A 19,502-nucleotide genomic window follows, 5' to 3' on the forward strand; every position below is an offset into this window, starting at 1 on the left:
AAAAAAAAAAAAAAAAAAAAAAAAAAAAAAAAAAAAACCTAGAAACAGCTGAAATATCCTTCAGTGGGTGAATATTTAAACAAACTGATACATCCCCACTATGGAATACTACTCAACTGTAATAAGGGACAGACTGTTGGTACGCGGAGCAACCTGGATGAATCTCTGGAGAATTATGCTGAGTGGAAAAAAAGCCAGTTCCAAAAGTTTACATACTGTATGATTCCATTTATATTAATATAACATTCTTGAAATGACAAAATTATAGGAGTGGGAAGGGGTTAGTGTTTTCCAGGGGTTAAGAAGGGGTTTGGGGACAGGAAGGAAGTGGTTCTAACTATAAAAGGGCAACGTAAGGGATCCTTGTGATGGAAATGTTCTGTGTCTTGACTGTGTCAATGTCAACATCCTGGTTGAGATAGAGTACAGAGTTTTGGAAGATGTTGCCATTGGGGAAAACTGGATATAGAGTACACCAAACATACGATTGTTTAAAGCAATAATGGTCACACTGTGTTGTTAAGTTTTTCATGTATATAACTGGAATATATATGCCAGTAAAACTGTGTATTTTGTTTGTTGATATGTCTTCGTCAAGACTATGAAGAGTCTGAAATTTTATCCTATTTGCAAGCTCAAGAGTTAGGCCACTACAGTGTCATGGATGCTGGCAGAAGACATGAAGTTTCTGTGTCAGAGTTACAGATTTTTCTAGTCACAGCACAGCAGGCAACATGCACTTCATGTTCACATCGCTTCCCCTTGTCCCCCAAGTCCCACAAGGATGACACAGTAGGTCTTTGTCACAGCTGGATAATCCTGAGCTTAGGAGACTTCCAGTCTTATAAAGAGGTTTCTAATAAACATACCCAACCTTTGACATTATTATTCTGGCCAGGAAACAAACCTGCCTTCTTCTGTCATCTTCTGAGACTCTTGGTTACACAAACATCCTTCAAAAGATAATCCAAGACAAAAACTGCCACAAGGCATATAGAATTGCCCCATGCCACCACCACGACCAGAGAATATTTTAAGTCTCTCAATTTATAACTTTTCTCTTTTTCCTCCCTTGCTATTTATTTGTTGAAAACATGTCTAATCTCTTCTTATTTTTATTTATTTATTTATTTATTTTTGAGTTGGAGTCTTGCTCTGTCGCCCAGGCTGGAGTGCATGGTGCAATCTCGGCTCACTGCAGCCTCTGCCTCCCAGGTTCAAGCAATTCTCCTGCCTCCCCCTTCCTAGTAGCTGGAATTATAGGTGTGTACCACCATGACTAGCTAATTTTTGTATTTTTACTAGAGACAGGGTTTCACCATGTTGGCCAGGATGGTCTTGAGCTCCTGGCTTCCAGTGATTCATCTGCCTTGACCTCCCAAAGTGCTGGGATTATGGGCATGAACCACTGCACCCGGCCCTGATCTCTCTCTTTTTTTTTTTTTCCTTTTTATTATACTTTAAGTTCTGGGGTACATGTACAGAATGTGCAGGTTTGTTACTTAGGTATACACGTACCATGGTGCTTTGCTGCACCCATCAACCCATCACCTGCATTAGGTATTTCACCTAATGCTATCCCTCCCCTAGTCCCCGACCCCCGACAGGCCTCAGTGTGTGATGTTCCCCTCCCTGTGTCCATGTGTTCTCATTGTTCAACTCCCACCTATGAGTGAGAACATGTGGTGTTTGGTTTTCTGTTCTATTGTTAGTTTCTTGAGAATGGTGGTTTCCAGCTTCATCCATGTCCCTGCAAAGGACATGAGCTCATCCTTTTTTATGGATGCATAGTATTCCATGGTGTATATGTGCCACATTTTCTTTATCCAGTCCATCATTGATGGGCATTTGGGTTGATTCCAAGTCTTTGCTATTGTGAGCCGTGCTGTAATAAACATATGTGTGCATGTGTCTTTATAGCAGAATGATTTATAATCTTTTGGGTATATATCCAATAATGGGGTTGCTGGGTCAAATGGTATTTCTGGTTTTAGATCATTGAGGAACCACCACAAATGATCTGTTTTTAGAAGAATTTCCNTCAACCCATCACCTGCATTAGGTATTTCACCTAATGCTATCCCTCCCCTAGTCCCCGACCCCGACAGGCCTCAGTGTGTGATGTTCCCCTCCCTGTGTCCATGTGTTCTCATTGTTCAACTCCCACCTATGAGTGAGAACATGTGGTGTTTGGTTTTCTGTTCTATTGTTAGTTTCTTGAGAATGGTGGTTTCCAGCTTCATCCATGTCCCTGCAAAGGACATGAGCTCATCCTTTTTTATGGATGCATAGTATTCCATGGTGTATATGTGCCACATTTTCTTTATCCAGTCCATCATTGATGGGCATTTGGGTTGATTCCAAGTCTTTGCTATTGTGAGCCGTGCTGTAATAAACATATGTGTGCATGTGTCTTTATAGCAGAATGATTTATAATCTTTTGGGTATATATCCAATAATGGGGTTGCTGGGTCAAATGGTATTTCTGGTTTTAGATCATTGAGGAACCACCACAAATGATCTGTTTTTAGAAGAATTTCCCATGGCCTGGGTTTTGTTCATTGCATCTTTGTGGAATCATTTTAGAATATTCTTCTATTCCCTGTATTTTCTACAATCTTTGTTTAGATTTAAAGTCTTGATTATATTTAGGCTTTAGGTAGGGTGTGTGTGTGTGTGTGTGCATGAATGAGTGTGTGTATGTATAAGAGTAATTAAAAATACTTCATAGGGCTGTGTACATTCTTTATATCATATCAGGAGGCATATTATGCATGGCTCTTATTGTGACACTGATAAGATTGTTTGTTAATAAGATTGATCAGTATTTAAGTAGGCATTGTCAATCTGAACCATCTGTTACAAGGTTCTTCATTAGCCTTTCACTCACTGATTTTAGCAGCCATTGATACTCATTGCCTAGATTCAGTTCTTTAGGAGGGTTTGTTTTTGTTTGCTTGTTTGTTTGTTTGTTTTCCTGAGACAGGGTTTCTCATTCCTGTTGTCTGGGCTGCAGTGCTGTGGCACAGTCACTGCTCCCTGGAACTTCTGCCTCCCAGGTTCAAATGGTTCTTCTGCCTCAGCCTTTTGAGTAGCTGGGACTACAGATGTGCCCCACCACGCCTGGCTAACTTTTGTATTTTTTGTAGAGATGAGGTTTCACCATGTTGCCCAGGCCGGTCTTGAACCTCTGGGCTCAAGGAATCTTCCCACATTGGCCTCCCAAAGTGCTGTGATTACAGGCGTGAGCCATTGCACTTGGCCAAGATTTTTGAAATAGTGATATTCTATTACTCTTTCTGCATTAATTATCTGGAATTCCTCTATAAAGAACATTCACTCATAACTCTTCTATTTTCCTGAGGCATAGTTTGTGTGAGGAAGTCAGAATAAATGCTTGATGCTGTTATTTTCTTAGTAAAAAAGTATAGTAACGTGTACACATACAGAAGTGCCTCATTCTTTTTAATGGGTGCTTAGCATTTCATTACTATGGATTGTATCAAATAACATGTTTATTATTTGTTTTACTTTTTTTATTTTTATTGGTTATTGGGGAACAGGTGGTGTTTGGTTACATGGGTAAGTTCTTTAGTGGTGATTTGTGAGATTTTGGTGCACCCCCACCTGAGCAGTATCCACTGCACCCGATTTGTTGCCTTTTATCCCTCACTCCCTTCCCACCCTTTCCCCGAGTCCGCAAAGTCCATTGTGTCATTCTTATGCCTTTGCATCCTCATAGCTTAGCTCCCACTTATGAGTGAGAACATATGATGTTTGGTTTTCCATTCTTGAGTTACTTCACTTGGAATAATAGTCGCCAGTCCCATCCAGGTCTCTAGTAGTGCCTTTTGACTATTTGCTGAGTGATGGAAATTTGTCACACTCTCCATCCCTTCTGTTGCTTTCCTTGTCAATGTATTGGGCATGACAAGGAGGGAAAGGAAAATGTCTCTTGACTACACAGAGTGCAACCATGGTGCTGTGAAAAATGTCCTGGTAGCCCTGAGCAGGATGGCCACCCCTCTTCCTTACAGACTCATTCATCCTCCAAACAAGCCAGTCTCACTGATTCGTGGTTCTGTGGCATCTCCAGTGGATTTGGACTCATTGTTAAACATGCCTTCCCAGGTGTTTTAAACAGGGGTAGATTTCTCTACACTAATGCTGAGTGTTGCTTCTTCATCTCTTTTCCTGAGAACTTTAGCTTTACCTTGGCCTTTTGAGATTATTGGGACTGATATGTAGAAACCTGTGTGTTTTGCTGTTCTTGCAACCATGCAAGCATTGGAGATGTGTTAATATTTTGGTGTCTATGGGACTAGAGCAGTTACGGGCAATAGTACCTTTGAAGATAGCATTCACGATGGTTCCTGCCTGGTTATAGGCAGAGTCCCTATGTTCCGTATGTTTTTCCACTGAGACATTTTTTTTCTTTCCAACTTTCATTTTAAGTGCAAAGGGTGGATGTGCAGGTTTGTTACATGGGTAAATTGTGGGCCATGGCGGTTTGGTGTACAGATAATTTTGTCACCCAGGTAATCAGCATAATGCTCAGTATGTAGTTTTTCAGTCCTTATCCTCCTCTCACCCTCCACCTTGCTCAAATAGGCCCCAGTGTCTATTGTTCTCTTCTTTGTCTCCATGTGTACTCAATGTTTAGCTCCCATTTATAAGTGAGAACATGCAGTATTTGGTTTTCTGTTCCTGCGTTCATTCACATAGGATAATAATGGCCTCCAGCTCCATTCATGTTGCTGCAAAGGACATGATTCATTCTTTTTTATGGCTGTGCAGTACTCCATGGTGTATATGTACCACGTTTTCTTTATCCAGTCCACTGTTGATGGATATCTAGGTTAATTCCAAGTGGTTTCTTATGCATCCCTGAGACTCTTGAGCATAGGAGGTGGAGGTGGTAGGGCCCTGTGGCTGCTCTTCCTGCTGCGGTATACAGGCAAACAGATGAGGTGTTTAAACACCACCACCAGTAGCCACTTAAGTTGTTTTAGCCTGCAGTAATAAACTTGATCATGAGAGAGTGTTAATTTTGATTTATTAATGTTTTTTTCCACAAATGGATATGGAGATACCCATCTTCCCCAACTCTCTGGATTAGTCTGCTAGGGCTGCATAACAAACTACCACACACTTAGTATCTTTTTTTTTTTTTTTTTTTTTTGAGATGGAGTCTCGCTCAGTTGCCAAGCTGGAGTGCAGTGGCACGATCTTGGCTCACTGCAACCTCTGCCTCACAGATTCAAGTGATTCTCCTGCCTCAGCCTCCTGAGTAGCTGGACTATAGGTGTGTGCCACCACGACCAGCTAATTTTTGTATTTTTAGTAGAGATGGGGTTTCACCATATTGGCCAGGATAGTCTCTATCTCTTGACCTTGTGATCTGCCTGCCTTGGCCTCCCACACTTAGTGTCTTGAAACAACAGAAATTTATCCTCTCACAGTTCTGGAGGCTAGCAGTCTGAAATCAAGGTGCCAGCTGGGCCACACCCCATCTGGAGTCCCTAAGGGAAGATCCTTCCTGGTGGCTTCCAGGAATCCTTCGCATTCCTTGGCTTTTAGCTGCCTCACTCCAGTTTCTGCCTCCATCACCATGGAGACTTCTCTGTGTTCCTCTGTGCATACTCTCCTCATCTTACAAGGACACCAGTCATTGGATTTAGGGCCTGCCCTAATCCCTTATGATCTTATATTAATTACAAAATTTACAAGTCTGCAAAGTTCCTATTTCTGAATCAGGTCAGATGCTAGGGATGTGAATGAACATTAATTTTGGGAACATTTTTCAACCCACTACACCCTCCTAGTAATTTTTCTGTTTTTTGGCAAAGTGGCAAGCATTTCAAACAGTTTCAGTTAATTATCATGTTGTTTGCTAGCAAAAATAGTTTTATTTATAAGAAGCAGCTGAGCAGTCACCTAAATTGAGGACTGTGTTAGGGGCTACAGTTGTGTCAGCCTGGGATGACTGTCATTAGTACTCGCATCACTGTGGTAAGTGTCGTAGTTATTGATTGCAGACTTAGTTCATTGAAGTTGATGATGAAAGGGAACTATTTTGTTCCCATGCCTTCCCATTGGCAAATCAGCTCCTCCTTGTTCCTAGATCTACTTGAAGAGTCTAAATTGCATGCTAGCAGATACTGTGAAAGACTTGAATCACAATTTGATACATTGTAACAGAGCATGCAGAGAACCACCTAAAGCAGTGTAATGTAAGAACTGTTAAGCAAGAAACAGTGTAGGAGAGTGTGGCTGTAACATGGGAGAGTTCCACAGTTTTAAATGCTTTCATTGATGCTACGGTGAATTCTCGGTAATTGTCTTACTTTTATAGAGTAATAAACTGCCTCGGAATGTTTGTCAGATTCTAGATATTCCTGGGAAGAAAACTGCTGCCAGCCATTATTTTGACATGTAGCTTTTCACGTTTGCAGTGTGTCTGTTTATAATTAACAAAAGTTTATTAATATAACATTAAGCATTTAAGGCCTTGGAAATATTGTAGCCCTGCAGATGAAGGAGGACTAGCCAATGGCTTTGTCTGTGATAGTTTCTGAGCACAGCAGTCCCCTACTTACAATGGTTTGACTGAAGATTTTTTTTTAGTTTACAATTGTGTGAAAGTGATATGCCTTCGGTAGAAACTGTGGTTTAAGTGTCCATACAACCATTCTGTTTTCCACTTTCAGTTCAGTATTCAGTAATTTACATGATATATTCAACACTTTATTATAAAATAGGCTTTGTGTTGTTAGATGATTTGCCCAGCTACAGACTAATGTAAGTGTTCTGAACATGTTTAAGGTACGCTAGGCTAAGCTATGATGTTGGGTAGGTTAGGGGTATTAAATGCATTTTCAACTTAATAATATTTTCAACTTATGGTGGATTTATCAGGACAGGACCTAATCCCATGCTAGGGAGCATCTGTACCTGGAAATGCTTAGAAGGTAATGTGCACTTTTGCCCACATGATTTACATTTGCAAGAAAGTACTTTAGCTATACTTGGAGAAAACGTGGCTCTTTTAACTTCTGCCACTTGAGTAAGGACCCTTTTGATTCACAGGAAAAGGAAAAACTGAGATATGAGCGGGGTTGTCCCGGCTTCTTGTGTTTTCGGAGCAAATAGTAGACAGGTGTGTGATTCATTGTCTTTTTGGACAAAAAAAAGGAGATAAATCCCTCTCCCCACAGACTCCCCTGATATCGTTCTGACTTATTAGAGCCTATTTATTGGTACCTTTCAGATGCTGTGTATGGCTTACCTGATATTGAGGCTTTTATCTTGGCAACTGATGCCTTAGGATTTTCATTTCCTTTGAACTTTTATCTGAAGCCCGTCCTAGAAAAAAGACTTGCCATTGTACTGGCTCTGTGTAGATCTCAATTCTTATTACAGTGGTAGACACTGCTCTTTCTTGCCTCCTTTTAAGCACTGCCTAATTTCCTATACTTCTTGTCTCTAAGTGGGTGCACAGTGGAGTGCCTCAGAGCTTGGAGTCTCGAGCAAGCCTGCCTGGTTGTGCCACTTATTTTGCCAGTAACTTAACCTACCTCCAAGGTTGGATGGAGAATACCTGAGCTAATATTTGTAAAGTGCTCAAACTGTGCCTGGTTCATAGTATGCAGATGTGTCTTTTTTTTTTCTTCAAGATAAACCATGTTCTATATCTTGATTGTGGTAGCGGTTACATGATTATATATGTTTGTCAAAACTCACTGGAACTGTGCACTTAAAAAGGATGAATTTTACTGTACATTAATTATATCTCGATCTCCTGATCTCGTGATCCGCCCATCTCGGCCTCCCAAAGTGCTGGAATTACAGGCTTGAGCCACCGCGCCCGGCCAGCTTATTAATTATATCTCAATAAACCACACCTAAATTTTTTGTTAAGGCTAACAAGCAAACTCTTTCATTCAATCAGCAAAGTGTTAAGTGTTACACAGTGGGATTATAAAAACATATAATTCTGGCCTGGCATAGTGTTGCATGCCTGTAATCCCAGCACTTTGGGAGGCTGAGGTAGGAGGGTCACTTGAGCCCAGTAGTTCAAGACCAGCCTGGGCAATATAGCGAGACCCTGTCTCTACAAATAATAATTTTTAAAAACTAGCTGGGCGTGGTGGTTCATGCCTGTGGTTCTAGCTACTTGGGAGGCTGAGGAGGGAGGATTGCTTGAGCCCAGGTGGTCAAGGCTGTAGTGAGCTGTGATCATGCCACTGCACTCCAGCCTGGGTGGCAAGGGAGACCCTGTCTCAAGAAAAATTTTTGTTTCAAAAAAAAAAAAAAAAAAAAACCATGTAATTCAAAGAGGCTTGCCAGTATAGATGAATAAACCAATTATAACACAGGATAAATTTCCTTATTAGCATGACATGGTAAGAGATGAAGCCAAGCAGCTTATTAGTTATCTAGGCAAGAAATGCTGTAGGGACTTAGAGGCAGGATTGCTTCCTATAGTCACGAAGACTTCACCAAATAGTGGGAACTTGAGGGGGGCCTTGGAAGATGGGTAGGATTTAGGGAGGTGGGCATTTGGGAGGGCCCATGAATACAGATACAAAGCCTAGGGGTGGAAATACATGTGGAGAGTTTAGACAACCATGAGAGAGCTGGTTGGATCAAAGTGGATTCTCTCCCACTGTGTAAGGGGCAGCTTTGCCTTCTGCTCTAACACAGCCTTTTTTCTTCATCCGTAGAAAGGTCCCCCTTCTGGGAAAGACCGGGTGAAGAAAGGTGGCTCCTACATGTGCCATAGGGTAAGTCATGTCACTAAACTATTTTGCTGTTCTTGTTCTGATAGCAGTTTTATGGATCCATTGTAAATGATAGCCCCGAATGTCTCATTCACTTCTGCAAATGCATACCTGACCCCACTGAAACCAGAAAAAAGGGAGGATAGTCATCTCAAATTTGGTTACAAGCATGGAGAAAAGTAACACAAGAGGCAGAGGTTGTGAATGACGTATTGTCAACCACATTTCATCTATTGAATCTTGCCCCTTTGAGAGACCTTTGTTGTCTCGTGAACTGCATGGGGGTGAGTGTATATACCTTTTCCAGCATGTGAGTCTGAAAGCACACCCTTAATTTATTTGAGAATCCTGTACATTTCTGGATTTTCTATTGAGATTCAGGTGAGAGTTATATATGGAGGGCAGATTGTGATATACTGAAATGAAAGCATCCCGTGTTCTAGATACAGAGTGTGCCTTGTGAAATAAGCATCATTCCCAGAGAGTGTTTCTTCTCTTCGGGCTATGATCTTAGCGTCTGAGCTGGCTTTCTTCATCAGTTAGAGTGACTTGGTGTTTCATAAATAACCTTTATAAGGAATTTGGAAATAGAATACCATCCCTTCCCTTTTTTCTTTGAGTCATATATTTTTCACATCTCCTCAACTCCAGCTTTCTCTCCCTGTGCAAAGATGGCATTTTGCAGATTGTTATTGCCACAAAGCTTCCCCTAGTAATTTATTCAGTCCAGGTGGTTAGAGACTTAAAACCACCTATAATGGCTCCAAATTAAGTTACTAATTTGATAATGATGGCATTATCGAATTTTGTTTTAAAACAGTGGTTCTCAAACTTTATTCCACATTGTAATCATCTGGGATCTATATGAAATACTGATGTCTGGTTCCTCACTCACCCCCATTCTGATTTGATTTTTCTTCAGTGTGAGCTGGGCGTTGCATTTTTTAAAGCTCTCCCGGTGATGAAAACATATGTCCAAGTTTGGGAATCACTAGCCTAAAGCAAATCTCTCTAGATTATATATATATGTGAGTTTGTATGTATGTGTATCTTCTGTATTTCTTAGAATTTTTAATCCAGTGATTCAGGTAGAAGTTCATAAAGCAGAGCTCAATTGATGCTTTAGACCTACACTGATAATAAGATGTAGACCAATTTGTGTTCATAAAATCTTTTTTTCTTTTTCTTTTTTTTGTGACAGGATCTCACTCTTCATCCAGACTGAGGTGCAGTAGCACAATCACAGCTCACTGCAGCCTCGACCTCCTGGGCTCAAGCGATCCTCCCATCTCAGCTTCCCAAGTAACCTGGCGAATTTTTAAATTTTTTGTAGAGATGGGGTCTTGCCATGTTGCCTAGGCTGGTCTTGAACATTTGGGCTCAGGAAATTCTTCCTGCCTTTGCTTCCCAAAATGTTGGGATTCGCTGTGCCTGGCCTAAAATTCTAGTTTTAATTTTAAATAAAAAGCGTTGTCCCATGTCTTCCCAATATATTTATACGTCCACATATACATTAGAGTCTTTAATCCCAGATTGTTTCTCTATTTGAAGTTGTTTCTACAAATGTACCTGGATCTTCTTGCCAGGGAACCAGGCTTCCATGGAAAACACGTGAATCTCTCTTTGTACAGTAGTATCTCAAAATCCTAATTGTCACCAGTTATGTCTCTGACATATGGCATTTTTCTAAATTGAGAATCCATTTACTTTCTAAGTAATCGAGGACCAGAAGATTTTTCTTCAAGAACAAATGGGGTAACAGAAGCTTGTAAAAAACATTTGAAGCAAGTAAAGAACATTAACTGTCCTAATTCCATGCATATGAATGTATCTACTTTCATGTTTGTAATTTTTAGCTTATTTGTAATCTACATTTTTATAAGCTTCCCAGTAGATTCTTTAAAAATATCTTTTAACCTCCTACATGCTTTATTAAGTACACTTACATGGTACTGATTTTTGTATATTCATCTTGTATCTTGCAACCTTGCAAAACTCATTTATTAGTTCTAGTAATGTTTTTGTATATTGTATTATATTTTCTACATAGGTGATCATATGATCTGTGAATGTTGACAGTTCTTCCTTTCTAATCTAGATGCCTTTTATAACTTTTTCTTGCTGTATGCCATTGGCTAGAACCTTCAGTATAGTGTTGAATAGGAATAAGAGTAGACATTCATATCTCATTCTTGATCTTAGGGAATAAACATTCAGTTTTTCAAAATCAGATATGTGTTAGCAATAGCTTTTTGATAGACGCCCTTTACAGCTTGAGAAAGTTTTTTTCCATTGCAAATTTTTTGTGAGTTTTTTTTTTTTTTTTTTTATCAGCAGTGGATGTAGATTTTGCTGGGTGCTTTTTCTGCATCTATTGAGATGATAATATGATTTTGCTTTTTCCATCTGTTCATATGGTGAATTACATTGATTTTCAAATATTAAGCTATCCTTGCATTCCTGGGATACGTATCATTCCACTTAGTCATGATGTATTATCTTTTTTATACATTTTGGATTTGATCTGCAAAAATTTTGAGTATTTTTGCATCTAGTTTATTCTGCGTTTCCTTGTAATATCGTTTTCTGATTTTGGTTTCAGGGTATTGCTGTCTTCATAGATTGAGTTAAATGTTAACTTATTTTACATTTTTTGCTAGAGTTTATGTAGAATTAGTGTTATTCTTGAAATGTTTGATAGGATTCCTTGGTGAATGCATTTGGGCTGAGAGAAAATTTTAACTATTAATTAATTAATTTAGAAAACAGGATCGAATTTCTGAACTCAAAAAATTGTCCTACCTCAGCCTCCCTAGTGGCTGGGACTACAGGTGTGAGCCAGTGTGCCGATGTTTTTTTCTTTTACTATAGGCCTAATTTTTAAAATAGATGTAGGACTATACAGCTTATCTGCTTCTTCTTGAGTACATTCTGGTAGTTTGTATCTTTTAAGGAATTTGTCTATTTCATTTGAGTTATTGTATTTATTGACATAATCTCTGCCTTTCTTTGGGTGTTTAGACTATTTATATTTAATGTGGTTTTTGATATGGTTGGGTTGAAATGTGCCATCTTGATTTTTTTTTCTCTTTGTCTCACCTGTTCTTGTTCTCTGTTTGTCTTCCTTTTGATTACATACTTTTTATCACCCCATTTTCTCTCCTTATGCTTATTAGCTGTACCTCTTTGTTTTATAATTTTAGTGTTGCTTTAAAGTTTATATTATGCATTTTTATCTTTTCTTAGCTTACCTGAAGGATTTGTTTTAATTTAGTCAGGTTCCATATGATGGGGATAACATTTTAGAAGAGGAGAATAGCAGAGTGACAAAACTGAGTGGGATCCACAGGATTTTCCCTAGAAAAATGGCACTTCCAGGATCTTGGTCAAGTGAATTGTTTATTAGGTTGGTCTTTAACATCAGTCTGGTTATATCTGTAAGGTCAGGAAAATAGCACAGTGTTGATTGTGAATTATTTTCAGAGTGCTTAGCCTTTCCAGTAGATTAAGAGTGACAGCTTTTACTAAATTATTGGGATGTGGATTAGGGAATTACATCTGGATTTGAGTTCTATATCTGTTTCTTGCCCGGTATGTGACCTTGGGCAAATTACTTAATCTTTCCAAGCCTCAGTTTTCACATTTGTAACATGCTATAATTATACCCATTATAAGGTTCTGGTGAAGAGTAAATGAACCAACATATATAAGTTCTTGGTACAGTGCTTAGCTTGTGGTAAAGGCTCAGTAAAAGTTGCTCCTATCAGCATCATCTTTATTGTAATTAGATTATTTCCCCTCTTCTTTTTTGAAGAAGGAACCGACTAATAAACTCCCAACTAGACAGGCAAAGGCAATGTTTATGGCATAGGTGAAAATCAATAAAAGGAAAAAAAATCAATAAAAGAATAATGTTATAATTCATTTTAAAACATTTTCTTGCTTAGACGATAACTTATTTTTGATCATGGGCCAACACGAGTTTGCCTGGCTAAAGTAAATTCTTTTTTTTGAGACAGACTCTCACTCTGTCACCCAGGCTAGAGTACAATGACATGATCTTGGCTCACTGCAACGTCCGCCCCCCAATTTCAAGTATTTCTCCTGCCTCAGCTTCCTGAGTAGCTGGGATTACAGGTGTGTGCTACCACACACAGCTACTTTTTGTGTAGAGATGGGGTTTCACCAAACTGGCCAGGCTGGTCTCGAACCCCTGACCTCAAGTGATCCTCCCGCCTTGGCCTCCCAAAGTGCTGAGATTATAGACATGAGCCACCATGCCCAGCCTGCCTGGCTAAAGTTAATTCTGATGATCATTCATAATTTTTTGAAAATCTATCCAAAGTATAGCTTCAAGAAGGAGATAGGGGCACAGAAAGAAAAACTATGAGGCAACATGTCATCTGGTTAAGGGTGCAGACTTTGGAATCAGATTGAATAGGCTGGAACCTTGGATCCACCATTTATAAACGATGTGACCTTAGGCACACTATTAACATCTGTGTGCCTCAATTTTTCCTCAAGTATACAGTGCAGATACTAATAATGCCTATCTCATAGGATTGTTGAGAGGATTAAGTGAATTAATACATAAAAAGTTCTTAGAACAGTTCACATAGTAAGTACTCAAGAAATACTCGTTGTTGTTGATGTTAGATTAATCCCTCTGGGTCTTTAGCTCAGCCTACAACATTGAGGAAATCCTCACCTTCCTGCCAAGATGAAGAGCGAAAGGAGTTGGTCTAGTGTCAGTGGCAAGTGCAATGGATGGAAAATTGAGACATCTCTTCTGTTGTTGAGTTCTCAGTAATGATTTTGTTTAACATGAGCTACAATTATCTTTAAAATGCCCTTTCTCCCTAAAAGTCTTCCTCTCATAAAAACCATATTGCTGTTCCACTTGACTTTTAAGCCCCAAGGCTGGTAAGTCATTATCTTAAATGGATTGTTCCCAAGTCCAGGATCACATTCTTAGCACAGACATGGAGATCAATTTCACACAGTAATTAGCCATCTTGATGAAACAGGACTAAAACAGGTCCTTCCCACTTTCCCTGTTCTTAATTAATAGAATGACCCATTTTTTAGCCACCTAAAGACCTCAAATCCTTAAGAACCACTTTTGGGGCTAAAAATAAAGTTGGAAAAAAAGAAAGAGCAATGAGAACATTTATAATGAGGCCATTTACCTCTTTAATTATGTGCTTTGTTAGTTGGAATTTAAAATGAACGACTTATTAATAAATGTTTGCTGAGTGAATGAGTGCATTTGAAATGGAATGATGTGTGAATTGACTGTTTTCTCCACTGATGGCTCTGACCTCTCAACACTAACTTTTGTAGTGAGTCTTGCTTTTTAGGGTTTAATTCTTTATTGTCATTTTGGTTAATGGACAGTCTCAGGGATTGGTGTGATCTAATAAAGAACTTTTGGTGGTGGGGAAGGGAGAAGCACTGATTTTAAACTTTTTATTATACAAAGAAAACATTTTCATAGCATAAAAATTAGAAAATATATAATAAAGATCAAAACGAAAATGAAATCATTATGTTTCCTAAAGAAAACAATTGATAGTATTCCAGCTAACTTAATTTTTGTCTTTCAAGAATGGAATTATTCTGTATATACCAGGGTCTTCAGATACAGCCCTAGGAATAATCTCTTATGTATCTCTTTTCTACTGTCCTGTGTCACAGCTGTAGAATCCTCAACACAGTGCTTTGGGCAGGTCCCACCAGTTCATTTGAGTTGTTATATGCTAGGTTTTGTGGCATATGAACATCATCTTATTTTAAAATAGTTTCTGATATAATTTAAGAGATAAGTGACAGGTAGCAATACGCCGTTCAACAAAAACCTAAGTCCTATGCCCTATCACCAGAGAGATTTCTTAACTTTCCCATTTATGCAGCAATTGTATATCCACATTCAGATGCTGGCAGGGGTATTACCATCTTCCTGCAGTTGAACACAAGGTTTCTAAGACCTGCTTAGAAGCTGGCTAATACCTTTGTTGTTTAGTGAGGAAGCCAGTTACCCCAAAGACAGTCATTGCTCTTGCCTGGAATTCTCATGCTCCAGATCTTTGAGCAACTCAGCCCACATGTGATCTTCTTAGAGGGGCCTTTCCAGACCACCACCCTGTCTAAAGTAGCTACCCAGTCACTCTGAGTCCTCTTTCCCTGTTTGCCTTCCTGCAGAGGTGACTACTCCTGGAAAACAGCTTGAATGTATTGGTTGATTTATTGTCTGACAATTCCCTGTTGAATGTCAGCTCCCTGATAACAGGTATCTTGTTTGTCTTGTTCTGATTGTATCCGTCATACCTAAAATAGCATATGGTATATTGTAAGCTCTTATATATTCAATGAATAATTAAACCATGCTCTGATATTATCAGGATGTGGCCTTGCTATCCTCTCAACTTGCCCTTCTAAATCCTATAAACCAGTGTTACTCAAAGTGTGGCCCATGGGCCTGTAGCATCAGCAGCACCTAGAAGCTTGTTAGAAGTAGGTTATCGAGGCCCATACTAGACTTCCTGAATCAGAGTTTCTGGATGTGTGGCCTAGGAACATGGATTTAAGCAAGCTGTATTGGCCGTTCTTATGTATGCTGAGGTCTGAGGACCACTGCCATGATCATGGAAATCTCATCCACATCAATTTTTGCCTTCTAAAAAAGTCTTTCCTAAAAACTGTGGCATTCTACAAGGGACAGCTCCTTCACCTGAATTACTAATTACCTCAGAATTGTTTACTCCTACATGCTTTGTAGCTGTTTGATGTATAATCTGTTTCTTTAACCAGTCTGAGATCTCCAGCAAGACAGGAACATAATTCTACTCTGATCTTTTCTGTGGGTGTAATGAGTGAGCCATCAGGAAACACTTGATTGTTTTTGGTCATGTGTGTACATTTATGGGACAAGAATGTCATGTCGTCTGTGTAGCTCCCCCTGAACCTGATCTTTGCTGCGGTGTGGAATTGGCCACACATGCTTGGTTGCATGGGGCCCTGGATTATCCACAGGAACTTGGTTCTGGAAATACCAAAGCACTGTTGTTTCACAGCAGCCCAATGAGTAGGCCCTGCATGGGATGAGGCTTTTGCTATGTCTTCCTGCATGGTCACCTGTAGTCATTTGAGAGCTTCCATTGCATGCGGATCACACATAGTAGGAGATGCCATCAATTTATCAATTATTTCAAGCACATTTTAAATTCATCTTCCCTCTGTCTACCTGAGAATTGCTAATGCTATATTCTTCACTGACCACAAGGCAAATGAGAAAATTGGTTGCTATCATTTCACTGTCTGTAGAAGACAAAGCACTGTGTCTTTCTTTTTACAGTAGAAGTGCTCCAGAGAATTTCTGTGTCAACTTTAGAGATACTTTTCATAAAGATAAGAAGCATTTTATTTTTCTGAAAGGAGAATAATTAAAAAATAAAAAAACCTTTTGTATGCTGACTTCCCCCTGACTCCAAATTATCGCTTCTGCACAGATTCTAAAGTTATTCCACATGTTTCTTTGTGAAACTTCTTTAACCAGCTTGCGGAGACTTGAGCTGTACTGGGCCAACTCATAGTTTATGCTCATGGCACACAGGATGACTAGTTTATTTTTATTCTCCGTTATTTTGGATCGGAGAACAATCCTAGGGCACAAGAGTTTCATGCGTGGTTATTTTTGGCATGTGGAGGCTTTGGAAGTAATCTGTGGTTAATCACTGAATACCTGCTAGGTAGGCGGGGATATGTGCATTAGGCTGTCTTATGTTTGTGCAAGTGTACAAGTGCATGCAGGGCTTGTGTACTGGGCAGTGGGAAAGAAGACATGAGTTGTGATAACCTTCCCTCTGGAGTGTAGAATCTTGCCAGGAAAGCAAGCACACCACAGTTAGACCTGAGCTGGAATTCTGCTTTCTTTAATAACTGCAATCTTGGGTAAGTCATTGAGTTTCTCTGGGCTGTTACAATCAAATGACATAACAGATGAAGATGCCTAGCCCCATGTCTGGTGTGTACTAGGTGCTGAAGGTCTGTGTTGGTGTGCATGTGTGTACTTGTGCCCGGCTCTTATTTAATAACACAGATGTAAAACAAACTGCACACAACATTGTATAGCTTTATTAGTTACTGTGATTTAGACTCCCAAAGCAACGTGTTTTTAAAAAGCAATGTTGTCCCACAGCCTTTCCTACATTTGATGTTCCTAGGCTTATTGTTTAATTTTTTGCCAATCTACTGGTATTAAATGAGATCACAAATATGATTTAGATAGTAAATGGTATTGTAAATATTATTTAGATAGTAAATGATATCTTAGTGTTATTCTTAATATTTTTTCAGTGGCCATCTATCACTTATTACTTAGTTTAATTTAAAAAATTAATATATATTAATTCTTATTGTATAGGAATACTGCATAGGTTTCATATAGGAAATATGAAACTCAGATTGCTTGAGGGATAACTCCTGTGCACACTGTGGTGCATTCAGAACCTTCCAGTCTTTTCTTCTTGGCATATGTAGTTATATCTACACTGAGGTCATACCACATATACAGCTTTATATTCTGACTTTTTCATTTAACTTTTTTTTTTTTTTTTTTGGAGACAAGAGCTTGCTCTGTCACCCAGACTTTAGCACAGTGGCTCAGTGATGGTGCACTGGCAGCCTCAAACACCTGGACTCAAGAGATCTTCCCACTTCAACCTCTCGAGAAGCTGGGGCTACAGGTGCACACCACCATGCTCAGCTAATTTTTTGTAGAGATGGGGTCTTGCTGTGTTGCCCAGTCTGGCCTTGAGCTCCTGGCCTCAAGCAGTCCTCCCATTTCAGCCTCCCAAAATGTTGAGATTACAAGTGTGAGCCAGTGCACCTGGCCTCATTTTACATTTTGTCATGAAAAAGTCCTGTGTCATTAAATATTACGTAAAAACATGACTTTCAATGGCTGCTTGCTTTTCTGTTATATGGATGTGCCTAAACTTAGGCAATCATTGGTTTTTACGTTTTTCTTTTTTGCTGTTCTATCTAATGTGGAACATCTTTGTACTATATCTGTGTTACGTTTATAAGGTAAAGGACGTTGGAAAATATGTGGTTAATTCTTGAATGTGCTGCCCTTTTTAAAGCACACATGTGAAGTATCCATACAGCCAGGGTTGTGGGGAAGCACTGTCTGCAGCCGCTGCTTTTGTGCAACATGCATCTGACAGTTAGAGCCCTTGGCCGAGAGTCCCCGTAGCACTTACCTTGCTTTTTCTCTCTGCACAGTCCTATTGTTACAGGTATCGCTGTGCTGCTCGTAGCCAGAACACACCTGATAGCTCTGCTTCGAATCTGGGATTCCGCTGTGCGGCCGACCGCCTGCCCACCATGGACTGACAACCAAGAAGAATTTTCCCAATCCAAGAAGGAGTCGTGTCTGACCTACACTGGGCTTCCCTCAGAACTCTGAACGATCTCATGCAAAGAACTCCCACCCTGAGGTGGGTTACATACCTGCCCAATGGCCAAAGGAACCGCCTTGTGAGACCAAATCGCTGACCTAGGTCAGTGCATGTGCTTTATTGTGTGGTGCATCTTTGAAGATCATCGTCATATTTTACTTTTGAGAGTCTTTAAAGCAGAAGGGGAGTGGAGGAAACCCTGACCTAGGCTTCAGGAGGCCCGCATCCTACACAGGCTCTGCCACAGGGGTTAGACCCCAGGTCTGACACTTGACCTTGCTGGGCCTCAAGTTCCCTCCCCTATCAAATGAGGGGATGGACAGCATGACCTCTGGGTTTCTCTCCAACTCATCAGTTCTAAAGAGGATAACAGATTCTATTGTGACTTCATAGTGAGAATTTATGATAGATTATTTTTTAGCTATTTTTTCCATGTGTGAACCTTGAGTGATACTAATCATGTAAAGTAAGAGTTCACTTATGTATTATTTTCAGAAAAGGGATGGTGGTGACTCCTTTATATTCATACTGCACTTTGTTTTTCCAAGGAAATCAGTGTCTTTTACATTGTTATGATGAATCCCACATGGGCCAGTGATGGTATGCTGAAGTTCAGCCATTGAACACACAGGAATGTCTGTGGGGTGACTCTACTGTGCTTTATCTTTTAACATTAAGTGCCTTTGGTTCAGAGGGGCAGTCATAAGCTCTGTTTGCCCCTCTCCCCAAAGCCTTCAGTGAATGTGAAATGTGCTAAATGGGGAAACCTGTTTAATTCTAGGTATAGGGTAAAAGGAATGAGGACCTTGAATTAGCTATATTCAGGGTATCCAGTATTTTGTAATAGGGAATAGGAAACCTTGTTGGCTATGGAATATCAGATGCTTTGAATCATGCACTATGTTGAATAAACTTATCTGCTAAATCAGGCTTCACTCTCATCAGCTTCTTTTCTCTTTCTCTTCTTTGCATTTTCTTTTAAAGAGAGGACTTTGTGATATGCATGTTTTATTTGCTAGAAGACTTCCATGTTTATTAGCTAGTGGATAACTTTGATATGTAGGTAATTTGTGGGAATTTTTATTCCAAACAGCAAGGCTATTCCACCAGGAACCCTATCATGACCTTGCTGCTTGTTGCCACAGTAGATAAATGCCAAGTCAAAGGCACTGCCCCGGTTGGTGGTCTTGTAAAACCCAGCATTTGCTTCCCATGCCAGGAAAGCACCTTGTTTTAGAACAATGGCTTTCGACCTAAG

At 39.7% G+C, this 19,502-nt stretch overlaps 1 protein-coding gene across 2 annotated transcripts in view; it reads left to right on the top strand.

The window, feature by feature from the left end:
• The window catches only part of SUMF1 (sulfatase modifying factor 1), a 113,762-nt gene extending 94,588 nt beyond the window's left edge, over nucleotides 1-19,174 (top strand). The window contains exons 8-9 of one of the 2 annotated variants that reach the window (XM_017870730.1): nucleotides 8,727-8,786; nucleotides 18,069-19,174. In XM_017870730.1, coding sequence (XP_017726219.1) covers nucleotides 8,727-8,786; nucleotides 18,069-18,179 — 171 coding nt within the window. In that variant the 3' untranslated portion in view covers nucleotides 18,180-19,174. The remainder of the gene's footprint in view (nucleotides 1-8,726; nucleotides 8,787-18,068) is intronic. The other variant, XM_017870731.1, reaches the window with a different exon arrangement.
• The last annotated feature ends 328 nt before the right edge of the window (nucleotides 19,175-19,502 follow it).

Source organism: Rhinopithecus bieti, unplaced genomic scaffold, assembly GCF_001698545.2.
Source record: "Rhinopithecus bieti isolate Rb0 unplaced genomic scaffold, ASM169854v2 scaffold_5101, whole genome shotgun sequence".
NCBI lineage: Eukaryota > Metazoa > Chordata > Mammalia > Primates > Cercopithecidae > Rhinopithecus > Rhinopithecus bieti.